The sequence below is a fragment of the Prionailurus bengalensis genome, chromosome B2 (genome assembly GCF_016509475.1).
Source record: "Prionailurus bengalensis isolate Pbe53 chromosome B2, Fcat_Pben_1.1_paternal_pri, whole genome shotgun sequence".
Lineage (NCBI taxonomy): Eukaryota > Metazoa > Chordata > Mammalia > Carnivora > Felidae > Prionailurus > Prionailurus bengalensis.
In genome coordinates, this window is record NC_057349.1 from 97,501,796 (window position 1) to 97,515,549 (window position 13,754).

The window sequence follows — 13,754 nt, forward strand, 5'->3', positions numbered from 1 at the left end:
ATCTCTTGATAAAAGTAAAGCTTCCAGAATGCCCTCCTGATTTCCCAGCCAAAGTGCTCTCCTTAAGTGTTCTCCTTTCATTGATTCCATAACATCTGGTAGAATCTTTTGTTGCTTTTTTTCATCCCTGCTGATGGATTGCCAGCCTCTTCTGGACAGGAATTTGTACTCTCAATACACTTATAATAACTCAAACATTTTTTGTTTAATCAAATTAGGGCAATCACTTAAGAGAAATTCCTCTTTGGACACACTATCCCATGGCCACTCCATCCACTCGTTGTCCATCTTGGGCCATTGGCTTTCCTATGCCAGTTATACACTCTTTAAAAACATTTGAGTGTATGCCATATTGAAAATGATTTATGCTATTCAAATATAGGAAGAAAAAGTGGAAGGTGCTCATTTCAGGTACTCTGGCAAAGATGAGTCGGACGCTGGAGGCAAAGGAATTAGGGCTACCATTTAGGGAGGTGTGACCAGGTAAACATCAATATTTCATTAAAACATGAGTGCCCACTGGGTCACCTACATCTTATTTAGGTTTCGAAATCTCGGTCAGGTACGCAAACCGAAAAAATGCTCAGGGGTGGTGACGTGACCGTACGTCACTACCGCGTTCCACGTTCCAATTCCCTGAAAACGTTTTAGGATCCAGTGCCACGGACGTGGGCTGGCTCTGGGCGTAGGATCGCCCTTCTCCCCAAGCCTGTCCCTCCCCTCGCTCTGCTCCGCCCCCGGCGCTGCCGCATTGCATGCTGGGAGTCGTAGTCTGTCTGGCAGCGCCCGGAAGGACGGAAGGGCACCCGAGTCTAGCCGGTCCTCTTGCTACCGGAGGTCGCATTCTTCCTCTGCTTCCTTTCGTTCTTTCCTGCGTAGCCTTCTGTGAGCACGGCTTGGTTTGTCTGTGCCACCGTTTCTCTTTTGGGTTTCAATAAAGTTTTCCTCTTCCTCCCTTTGTACAGAGCTCAAGATGGCGGCCTCCTGGTCGCCCTTGGTTACACTGCGCTTAGTGCAGAGCCGGCTGAGAGGGAGATGTGTTGGGTGCGGGGCCTGGGCTGCTGCTCTCGCCCCTCCGGCCACCGCCCCTGGAAACACCTTTTGGAAAGGTCAGTGACTGTACCATGAGTAGCCCGAGCCGACTGCATATGACCGGGGAAGCCTCGGGTCAGTCACCCTCTTACCTCTCCCAGTTGCCTCCTGGTTTCACGGTTTTCGGAGCTACGGGTCCCTGGAGAGGAGTTTCAGTCTCTCTTGTCTTTGGCTGGCTGCCCATGAAGGAGCCCTGAGCACTGAGGAAACTGACCCAGAGCAACTTACATTTTTGAGGTCAGAGGTCAACTCAGAGTTTGTTCCCTTCAGGCTTTCAGAGAGTTAACACCTACCTGGTGAGCCCAGGCGTGGGAGTGCCTGGCTTGAATGGATACAAATGTGGGATTGGGGGCTGAGGACCCTTACACCTGCGCCTCACCTACTCTCCTGGCTGGTGACCCTGGCCTGGATCTAAAAGCCAAACCTCGGACTTCTGAGGGCCCTGCTGGCTCTCAGGATTCTGGGAACACAAATGTGCAAGCTTTCGCAGATGGAGCGATCAATTCTTGTTCTTTTCAAGCCACTAGAGGCCTTAGTGGGGTATATTTTGTTACCAGCCTTGCTCATTCATTCATTCATTCAAATTGTTAAGTGTTCAGGAGTGATTGAACATATACTGTGAGTAACCGAGTCCCAGGAATACTGATTTTGCTGCTTATATTCATATACTCTCATGAAACTGTGGGCTACTTAAAAACAAGGACTAAGTGTCTTGTTTCTTCAGCACAGTGTTTAGTACCTGATGGGCAAGATATATTTTCTGAATGAATGAATGAATGAATGATATTCTTATTGTCTCTTCCATCCACATACCATTTTTTTCTCATCTCCAAGCACCGCTTCTTCTGTGTCTTAATCAATTAACTCTCATTGGCTCGTTTGGTTACAACCTTATCAGTCTTTCATTATTATCATCAGTAGAGTTGAAATTAATACTAGAACTCTGATTAAGTCACCTTAGGGTTTTTTTTGTTTGTTTGTTTTTTGCAGTTTCACATAATCTATTTACTACATAATGAAATATTTTGGTAGCATAAAGGTTGGGTCATAATATAAACTTTATTATTTTTAATTTTGGAATAGGTAATAAAAACAAATGATACAAGAAAGAATATGGTAAAATGTTAAGACTATTCCACCCCTATCGCTTAGCCACTTAATTTTCCTCCCCAGAGGCAACCTCTAATACTAGTTTCTTTTGTATTCTTCTAGAGACATTCTGTGTATGAACAAACATATATACATATAAACATCTGTATTTAAAAAACAAAATAGAAGTGGTAACATATACACACCCCTCGATACCTTTCTTTTTTTTTTTCATTTAATATATCTTGGAGATCATTACATATCAATCAATTTAGAACTGCCTGATTTTAAATGGTTGAAATAGAATTCTATGGATGTATCATAATTTATGAAAACTAAGATGTAAGGAACATCATCACAATAACATGCAGTATGCCAAGTGCTTTCTACATATATTATCTCATTTAATTCTCATTATTCTCATGATCCATTTTGGAGATGATGAATCCAGGGTTGCAGAAGTTATATGGCTAGTTAAGTCAAGTAAAGGCTGTATTTGGATTTATATCTTACAACAAAAGCTTTGCTATGCACCTGTATTCATATATATTTTTTTAAATTAAATCAAGATTTTGTTGTTTTCAGAATTATCATTTGGAATTTCAAAACTTACTGGTAACCAAAGGGTTAATGGGACTAATTACAGCAGCAAGCTAATAAGCACAGCTGCAACTTTTCCTCCAGGCCTTTTCCATTTGCCTTCATATTTCCCTCCTCCTTTGGAGAGGTGGATTTGAGGCTTGCTCCTTCATCTCCTTGTTTGGCTACCTCTCAAGCAAACCCTTTTCTGGCTGCATACTTGATGTCTTGGTGATTGTCTTTGCTGCAAGTTGGGCAACCAAACCTGGGTTCAGTTACACATTTGGCAAGCTAGCCAAGACTTTTTTGCCTGGCCCTGCGTGGTTTGTTGGCCGCCAGCTGGTGATGGGGGCCTCGTGACAGGTTGAAGCAGCTGCCTAGGTGACAGGTTCTTTGCTCTAGGAACTGTCCCTAGGGTCCCACCTACCTGGGTACCTCTGACCTTTGGTGCCTAATTTTCACTCTTGTGGCAAGGAAATGTTTTTTTGGGTTCAGTTTGGACAGATGTCTCTTGGTGACTACTTCGTGTGTGATGGACAGCATGTGAGTTTATTTCTTTCTCCCTTTGGTTCGGCTCTCAGATTTCTTACTCCCATTTGGCTGCCATCAAATAGTGGGTTTTGGTTCTCTTAGCCTCCTTTCTTGTTCAAGAAAAGGCTGACTAGGAAGCCATTTGGTTCAGTCAGTGAAGCTCTGATCTTTAGGGAGGAGCCAGAAACTAGGGAGCCATTTGGTTCAGTCTGTGAAACCCCAACTTTTGGGGAGGAACTGATGTTCACAGAAGTACTCTGGGCTTCATGTGTTTTTTTGTTGCTGTAGATTTTGGTATTTTTGAATAAAACTAGCCACGTTCTAACTGGAAAATGGAAAGTGACAATTTGATCCCCACATGCAACCTTTTGGACTGTATTCTGCAAAATTGGGCAGTCTTTTTTTGCAACACCGTTGGCCACATCCATTAATTGTAATACCATCTTACAATTAGATTTGTGTTGTAAAAGGGGGATATTTGAAATTGGGCCTTTAAGATTTTGTTTGCATCGTGTGTGTGTCCATGTATATTGTAAATTTGAGATATTTTCTCTATCTCCAGATGTTATTGCTGAAATTAATTTGTAAAAGAGCTCTATTTAATTGGTTTAAAGGCTAGCACTTATAAGAATTGGGCATTCTAAAAGAAAGATAGAAACTAACCCAGACGTTTTTTAAATTCACATGATCTTGGAAAATATTTGGTATTAAGGCTAATTCATGGTTATTGGTTTAATAAAAATGACATGTCTTTAGAGTTATCAGCATTAAATGTAAAACTTTTATTCTGCCTGTCTTTACTTAAAGTCAAATAAATTAATGTTCTCTCCATTGAGAAAAGAAAAAAAAAACATTAGAACTTTGTCTAATGCCTCAAGAAGTTTTATGAGTATTCTAATAAATATAAATAATTTAAATAAATGTAATTAAGACTACTGGAAATGATAAGGGAGACAACTCTATATCTGAGGAAAGTGAGACTGGTTATTTTTTTTTAAAGAGGAATTAAAAAAAAATTTTTTTAAGTTTATTTTTGAGAGCAAGGGAGAGCACTTGCATGCAAGTAGGGGAGGGGCAGAGAGGGATACAGAGAATCCCTGCTGTCAGCACAGAGCCCAATGTGGGTCTCAAACTCATGAACCTAGATCAAGAGTCAGATACTTAACTGACTGAGCCACCCAGGCACCCTATTATTATTACTTTTAAATGGTTATTTAATTTGAGTGAGAGAGGGAGAGAGAGAGAGAGCACGCATGCAAGCATGCCTGCACTGGGGAGGGGCAGAGAGAAAGGGAGGGTGAGAATCCCAAGCAGGCTCCATGCTCAGCACAGAGTCCAATTGGGGCTCAATCCCATGACCCTGAAATCATGACCTGAACAGATATCAAGAGTCAGATGCTTAACTGACTGAACCACCTATGTGCCCAATAGCAGGTAGTTTTTGATATTTGTTAGTATTTGTAGACAGCCCTGTAAGTTGGGTTGAAACTTCCATGCCTTTCAGAGAAGGCCTCATCAGAATTTTTCAAAAATACTTTTAAGCAAAATTATTCCTAGTTTTGGATTCTCACTAACAATTCAGAGCAACAATGGAGTCGCATTTGGGGCAAAAATCACACAAGCAGTGTTGAATGCCTTGGGCATTCAATGGAAATTCTATGCCTCCTGGAGAAGCCAACAGATTGGAAAATAGGAAAAATGAACTTTGGCAAAAATATGCCAAGAAACCAACTTAACTTGGGAAGAAGCCTTGCCAGCTTCTCTGCTTTGAGTAGAGTGGCCCCTAGAAGTAAGCTTGGTTTAAGCCCCTATGAGGTGTTATATGGAAGACTCTTTCTATACTCATTTCGTGACTTAGGAATTCTTGATGGGGCTCACGTTAGGGAATACTATCAGCTACATTCGCTATGTAAATTCGCGTCCAGGAGGTTGATGTGCCTTTATACCACCTGAATCCTGGAGACTTGGTGTTATTAATGACCTGGAAGAACAAGCACCTGGAGGACCAGCTCCAGCCACCATAGACAGGACCTTAATGAGATGCTGTTGACTACCCATTTTTCAGGGAAACCAAAGGGAATTAAGCCTTGGATCCATCACACTTGAATAATAGAAATCTACAGGTTCCCTATATCTTGTCAGCAAGAAGAACATCAAAAAGAGTCCTGCTTGGACTGGCAAACCTTTGATGGACCTGAAACTACTTTTTAGGAGAGCTGGTCTGAAGAAATCAATAAGTACAACAAGCTAGTTGGTTACAACAAATCTCCCCTGAGACCTAGATAAAATATTGTACAAGAACTAATAACCAAAGTACAAAAATCTTGGTAATGCAGGATGTTGGGTTTCAACCTGGAACCAAGGAATATTTCTAGATGACTGCAGAAAGGTTCTATTCCTCTAACCCTGATCTTCACCCCCATCTCAGCAGGAAGTAACTAATAGAGGTCATTGGCCCAATTCTCTTAAGAATGAGGAATGGTCAAAAGACAGTGGGGATTGAAACCAGTAACCAAAGGGTTAATGGGACTAATTGCAGTTGCAAACTAACAAGCCCAGACCTCTTCCTTTTCCTTTAAATCTCCCTGACTCTCCTTTGGCGAGGTGGATTTGAGACTTGCCTTCCTGTCCTCTTGTTTAGCTGCATCTGGAATAAACCCTTTCCTTGCTACATACTTGGGATCTCAGTGATGGTCTTTGCTGGGCATCAGGGCAGACGAACTTGGGTTCAGTTATAATACTGCCTCTTATACTCAGAATTTAGCCAGTTTTGGGTGTGGAGATTTAATGAAAATACAGGTAAGGGAGAGGTAAATTTAGTTGTAACTACATACACTCCCTTCCTCTCTTTAAATAAAAAGAAAATTTTAAGTTGAAATGTTTTTCCGTATTTAGAGTACAATTTTAAAATTGGTCTTGTATCCCTCAATCTTGGGAGTGGGTGTTATTTACTGTTTACATTTATATTTATCTCCATTTTTTCATCTTTTCAAGTCTACTCTTTACTGCAGTATAACGTGAGGGAAGCATTGGCTTAATGTTAAACAACGGAAGGAAATACATAAAGGAAAGGAATGAGGGGAAAGGAAGAGCATGTTCTTTGTTTTTATGTCTCATCTAAGCTTTCGTGTCAGCCCTGGCTCCAAGATGTTTTGGAAACTGACCTATGAAGACTTGGGGGGGTCCTAAAATACTCTTCATCCAAATTGCCTATTTGATTGCTTCACTTAAAATTCCTTAGGAAATACAATATTATGAATTCCATTTTGGGATCTGTGTATTTCCATTAGTTTATTAAAAATTTAAATTGAAATTTGGTTATCTTATTGTAATTTAAGTAATATGCTCCATTTTAATTTCACTGCCTGTTTTCTTTTAGGTCTAAGTGTATCTTCATTTAATGTAATGTTTAACATCCAGATAGTTAAGGGGAAACATTTTATTCGAGATTAGAGTGGCCATAGTGTGGGTGAAAAATGCCTCAAATTCAGTTGGAGCCTTGTATTTAGAGTATGTGTGTTGGGTGAGGGGAAGTGAATGAAATGGGGTCCCAGCCCTTGAATAGCTCACGGTCTTGGAAGGGAGATGAAATTATAATAGCTAATATTTATCAAGCCCTTTCTATGTTCCAGGCCATCACTGGCAGTTTCTTTTTCTCATAATTTAATCTTCACAAAAGCCCTGTAAAATACTTGTTAACTCTGTTTCATAGATGAATAAACAGGTATGGCCACCCAACTGGGATTTGAACCCAGGTACTTTTTACTCTAGAAGCACAAACTTAACCCTTATCTTCCAGCTCCTTAACATTGGACATTAATAACCCATCATTTCGGTTCATCTTAAGTGTTGTAGGACTACAGAGGGGAAGGCAGCTCTGCTAAGAGAGAGAAGGGGGTTGTAGCACAAGTGTAGAAGTGAGCTGTACATGGCCCTTACTGGTTTATGGGCCCTCAGGGAGAGCAGCTAGAGATGAAGCTGGGAAGGTGGCCTGGCTCTGGTTAAAAGTCCTGTATAGTGTGTGAAGATGTCTAGGCTCAGTGGGATGCTGATGGAGGTTTTATAAGAAGAAAGGTGATCAGATCAGTTTTAGCATGATTATTCTTATTCCTGCCTGAAAAACATCAGGAATGCCTGAGTGGGGAACATTGGAAGTGCAGTGGTTATTTAGGAGGAAGTTGTGGTTCGGGAGAGAGCTGTTCAGGGCCTGAATTACTGCTGTGGTGAGGTGGAGAGCCGGGCAGCAAGGTGGGGGAAGGGGGGAATTCAGAGGCACTTGCTTGGTAGAATTGCCAGGCTTTGGGGGAGACAAGGAAAGAGAAGGGTTAGGATCAATTCAGATATCCTAGTTTGGGTAATTTGATGGCATCACCGTCCATCTAATCAGGGTAATCAAACCAAACAAAAAATAGGGCCAGAGGCATTTTAGGGAGAGATTCCATCTCGGACTTGTTAAATTTGAGGTGGTTATGACATCCTGGGTAAATAAGTTTAATTAGTTCTGGGAAATATGAAGGTCTGAGACTGAGAAAGGAAATACGATATGTCGAGAGCCACGAGAATGTAAGAACTAGCCTGAGAGTATTTGTAGAGTGCAAAGGAGAAAATTTTCCTTGAAGGAAAGCTGACACTTTATGAGAAGAACCTGACCTTGTCAGAGAACATTAAGAGAGGTCCTAGGAAAATGAGAAGAGAAGCCAAAGAGGAGAATTTTACTAGGTTTTCTAAAACTGAAAATTGGCATATCTGAAAATTATATTTTATTTAAGCTAGCCTTGGAAATAAGTTTGTTTCATAAAGGCAAGGTAATATGAGAGTCACGTCTTGTGATTTCTTTTTATTATAGAGTCTTTTTGTATCTCAGTGTTGTATTTTTAGGTGTCTTTATTAAATGATGACTCACATTTACCTTTGGCTCCACAATCTTTTCTTTACTGCGTGTATGTATACATGAGATTTCCATTAGGCATTAATATGAGAACAAATGCACCTCAGCCATATGAATTGGTATAATTAATTGGTAGTATATATTAGTGATTAAGAAAATGGGCATTCCAGGTCACAATCTCGTGGTCCGTGAGTTCGAGCCCCGCGTCGGGCTCTGGGCTGATGGCTCAGAGCCTGGAGCCTGTTTCTGATTCTGTGTCTCCCTCTCTCTCTGCCCCTCCCCCATTCATGCTCTGTCTCTCTCTGTCCCAAAAATAAATAAAAATAAACGTTGAAAAAAAAAAATTAAAAAAAAAAAAAAAAAAAAAGAAAATGGGCATTCGACTTTACTACCCAATTAGATGAATACCTTTACGTGAAACTTTGTTTCTTGGATTTTCATTAATATCTATTATTATATTAGAAGAATGTTCATGCCTACTCTTGAGACTGATAACTTTATGATAATGGTTTCTTCCAAATAGTTTTTAAAAAGGATAGCAGAGCCTATTACATAGGCATAGCTGGTGCCCTAGATGTAGTTCTGGGGTGGTAGGAGGGGCAGATGAAACAGGGCATGTCTAAGAATAGAACTGGTAGAAAGGAATGTAAGAGGTCCAGATATGGGTTATTGAGCTACTGTAGATTAGCACTGCTTTACACCTCAGGAGCTTCATCCTCTTTGTTTAAGAAAATAATATTTAAATGGGGTATAACTATTTTCTTGATTTGTCTTTTTACAAAAAGTACCACAGAAATAATAGGTGTTAAGACTCTGAAACTTGGTAGTTCAGCCTTGGGTGCAGTATAGTGATATATTCCATATATTTGCTGGCAAGTGATCTAGCCTCTGCTTGAATATATCTAACACTTGTTTTCCTAGGTCACTCATATTTTTCACTGACCTGTATCTAATACTTGTCCGAATGTCTCTCTTATAAACCTTTTGGATATATCTGTTCTTCCTACTTTGTTATGTCTTCCTTACCTAAGGTTCTTGATTGAGGTCCCCTTTCTGCATCTATTCTGCTGGTGGTACCAGATTCTTTAATCTCCAGAATCTTTTTCATAGGTTTTCTTTCCTGTCCTGCTCATGCTGCCTTATTTCTTTTCTTCATTGAGCCCTTTCTAGGAGTTACTTTTCAACATATTATCTGTTCATATACTTTTTTAAAAAATATTTATTTTGAGAGAGACAGATGGAGCACAAGCTGGGGAGAGGCAGAGAGAGAGAGAGAGAGAGAGAGAGAGAGAGAGAATATCCCAAGTAAGCTCTGTGCTGTTAGCATCTATCTATCCATATTCTTCTTTTTTAAAAAAATGTTTGTTTATTTTGAGAGAGAGAATGAGAAGGAGACGGGGAGAGGCAGACAGAGAGGGAGACAAGGAATCTGAAGCAGGCTCCAGGCTCTGAGCTGTCAGCACAGAACCCAACGCAGGGCTCGAACTCGTGAACTGGGAGATTGTGACCTGAGCCAAAGTCCGATGCTTAACTGACTGAGCCATCCAGTTTATCCATAGTGGATAACCACCCAGGCTATCCATAGAGGGCCATGTATCTATTCATATTCTTTCCTGGATGGCAGTTTTCAACAACTTTTAAAGCCTGAATGTGTATTTCTTTTAGAGTAGTTCCTTCATAACTCCATAATGCAACCATATCTTAACTGTAAACTGTGTAGATTGCATTAAAAAATTCTTATATGTATGTGTGAGTGTATAAAATTTAAAGTAAATGAACATAACATAATAGATGTTATTTTTCTTTATCATTTGAAAGAAAATAGATCCCTTAGATCTCATTATTAAATAGTGTGTGAACAGGGTGAATATTAAGGAGTTACTCAGTATGCTAGGCCATGCCTATAATTACTTCAGAATAGCTTTATTCAGATTTTTAGGCGGTATTTTACTGATTTGTTATCATGAAATTTAAAGTACTATTTTTTTCCTTTTGTAAAGTTATACACTGGCACATTAAGATTAACTAGCTTCTAAAGCAAAAGAATGATAACCAGCAAGCATTTAGTTTTAATTTTCATAATTTTTCTATTTAAATCAAAAGCACCCTTTTAAAGCCCCTAAATCAGCCTTTTATAAATAAAGTAAATCATCTTGTGATGCATTCCTTGATGATGGCTTATGTTGTTTTTCTAAAGAAAGAGTTTAATTAAGATTTGATTTTCTTCTATTCTGCACTTTGTTTATTCATCACTGAATCAAACATAGGTCTTTAATGCCGCTGGTAAGTCTTGACTTTTTGGGTCATTGATGACCATTGCAGTTTTCAACGAAACAGCCGAATATTTATCTTTCAGGTAGGATTTAGAACATAATAAAAGAATAAATGGGCTGCCTATGACCTTAGTATGGACTTCTGTCATTGTAGGGGAAAATTTCTGGTCAGTGGCCACTGTTTACAGTTTTTTAAAATCAACACAAATGTACAAATAACTCATGAATAATTGTGAACACAGTATTTGAATAGATGTTTAATAAATATGCATTAAAAATCTAATTACAGTAATGAAGTTTACAGCTGAAATTTTAATCCAGCCCTTTAGAAATATTAAACGTGCTTTTCCTGATTGTGCATTTTTCTCACAGCAGTTGGGTAAACATTTTAAACTGGAAATCTAAATTTCTTATATAGTTTTGATTTCATTTAACTAAGCGTGTGTTCTTTTTTGGCAACAAGCTTCTTCCTCTTTGTGAAGAAGTGAAGCTCCTTTTATTCCATAACTGTTACTTTGAAGAATTTTGATCAGTTCTATCTTAGGACTGATGAACATGCAGGATACCAGATGAATAATAAAATGTGACCTGCAAAACTAGATGGTGATTTTGGTTTCATTTGTTGTATGAAGACAGTCATTTAATTGGTGTTTCCATTTTCTTATCTGTAGAATGGGATTAATTATCCTAATTCTACCTTCCTTACAGGTCATTTATGAGGCTCAAATAAGTTACTATGTGAGAAAATAATTTGAAAACTATAAGAACTGTTACATAAATGTGGAGCTATGCTGGGAGTAATTGAAATATTATTAAAATACCAGAGGTGGTAGATTCCAGTCAGTGAACAGAAATGGAATGAATTCAACTCTCTACAGAATTACTGGAATCATTTTAATTTGAGAGGAGGACTCTGTTATAATAACAACGGCAAAGAACCCAGTCTGATTTCAGTGCTTTGAATTCTAGAAAATGAAGCTTTTTTTTTTTTTTTTTTTTTTTTTTTTAACGGTTGTGGAAGGGGCCTCTGTAGGTAGCCAGGGATAGTTTTTGTTCTCCTGGACTTAACTACCTTTTCTCTGGATACTCTCTGAATACCTAAAGGTTCTTTGTCATGATGTTTCAAAGAAACCTGTTGAAGTTTGATTTATAGTATGAAGGTAAAATCTCTTCATTTAGTAAGAAATTGATACTGTTTTCAAAAGTAACTCAACTACTTGCAAATTATTTTCTGTGAAGAAGATATAAAGATAATATTTTATAGAATCATAGAATATTAGAACTGAAGAAGTCCTCTGGGTCATGTAGTCAAAGGATATTAGATAGGCGTGTAGTTTCTGCCTTAACTGTTTCTTTCATTTTTGGAGAACCCTACGTGTTAGAAAACTCTTTTTTTTTAATTTTATTTATTTATTTTAAGTAATCTCTACACCTGACATGGGGCTTGAACTCACGACCGTGAGATCAAGAGTCGCATGCTCTTCTGACTGAGCAGCCAGGTGCCCATAGAAAATTCTTTAAGTAGACTGAAATTTGAGATTTTCTTTACCTTCTCTCCATTCATCTTGAATCTTTCCCCAGGCACAACCTATACAACTCTAGTCCTGATTGCATATATGACAGTTCTTTAAGCATATCAAGACTGATAATATCATTACCTTATTTACTCATTTTTTCATTCATTCATCAGATTATTGGGTGCTTCTTTGTCTTGATTCCATTTGACAACTTTTCAAACATTAAAGACTTAGATTTCTTCCATTCATTCATTTATTCCCCAAATATTTCTTGATGCCATCTATATGCTAGACCTAGGGTGCTTGGATCTTGTTACTGTCTCTTCTCAATGTCAGCCATCCCTTGTCCTATTGGTCAACTCTTATGAAATGGTTTCTAGATCCCTGGAACAATTTCCCTTCTTGAGATTACAATCTACTTTCTGAATGTCACTCTATAAATATGGCCCCTGTATCTCAATATATTCCTTCAGATATGTCTGGCTAGAGTACTGTTGTAGGTTACCTTTCCTGTGTCCTGTTAGATTCTGTCTCACCTTAAGATTCCTAGGGCTGTTAAGACTGATCTCTCCAATTCATATTTGATTACTTTTTTCTTTTTAAAAAATAAATGATATTTAATTACAAAACATAGTATATGTGCATAGTAGAAAATACAGAAAAAAACATTAAGTATACTTAAAAATTAAGTTATTGAGATATAATATTCAGAAAAGTACACAAATAATAAGTGTAAAGCCTATTGAATTTTCATAAAGAGAATAGATCTGAAATAGAAATCTAAATCAAGAAATAGAACATTTATAGAGCCCTAGGCAACTGTTGTAGACCCTCTAAGTCCCTAGCCCTTGACTTGTAATGGTAATCAACATCTTGATATATATATTACTATTGATTTATTTTGCCTGTTTTTGAATTTTATATAAATAGAATCACAATTCTGGCTTATTTCACTTAAAATTATGTTTGTGAGGTTCTTTGATCTTTTTTACACATAGCAACTGTTAATTCATTTGCTGAATATAACAAGATATTGTATGATTATGTCACAATTTTCTTAAAGGTCTTCTATTTTTTTAATTGCAGTATAGTTGACATACAATGTTATGGTAGTTTCAGGTATACACTATAGTGATTAGACAACTCTATATGTTATGCTATGTTCACCAAAAGTGTAGCTACTATGTGTCACCATACAATGCTATTACAATACCATTGATTATATTCCCTGTTTCTTTCATCTTCATGACTTACATGATCTGTAACTGGAAGCCTGTACCTCCCAATCCCCTTCACTCCTTTTGCTCGTCCCCCCACCTCCCTCTCCTTTGGAAACCACCAGTTCTGTGTTTATGGGTCTGTTTCTGGTTTTTTTGCTTGTTCATTTGTTTTTTGGATTCCACACATAAGTGAAATCGTATGGTATTTGTATTTCTCTGCCTGGCTTGTTTCACTTAGCGTAATACTCTCAAGGTCCATCTATGTCATTGCAAATGGTAAGATCTCATTCATTTTTATAGCTGAGTAATATTCCATTGTGTGTGTGTGTGTGTGTGTGTGTGTGTGCACGTGCGTGCATATATATTATATACACCATATCTTTTTTATCCATTCATCTATTGACGGACTCTTAGGTTGCTCCATATCTTGGCTATTGTAAATAATGCTTCAATAAACTAGGGATGCTTATATTTTCTCAAATTAGTGTTTTTGGTTTTTTTTGGATAAATACCCACTAATGGAATTAACTGGATCAATATGCATTTCTATTAAAAAAATTTTTTT

General features: G+C 38.1%; 1 protein-coding gene across 2 annotated transcripts in view; it reads left to right on the forward strand.

The window, feature by feature from the left end:
* The first annotated feature begins 748 nt into the window (after positions 1-748).
* AFG1L (AFG1 like ATPase) overlaps positions 749-13,754 on the forward strand; it is a 203,576-nt gene continuing 190,570 nt past the window's right edge. Inside the window, exons 1-2 of one of the 2 annotated variants that reach the window (XM_043592064.1) lie at positions 749-837; positions 966-1,109. In XM_043592064.1, the coding sequence (XP_043447999.1) occupies positions 756-837; positions 966-1,109 (226 nt within the window). In that variant the 5' untranslated portion in view covers positions 749-755. The remainder of the gene's footprint in view (positions 838-965; positions 1,110-13,754) is intronic. The other variant, XM_043592063.1, reaches the window with a different exon arrangement.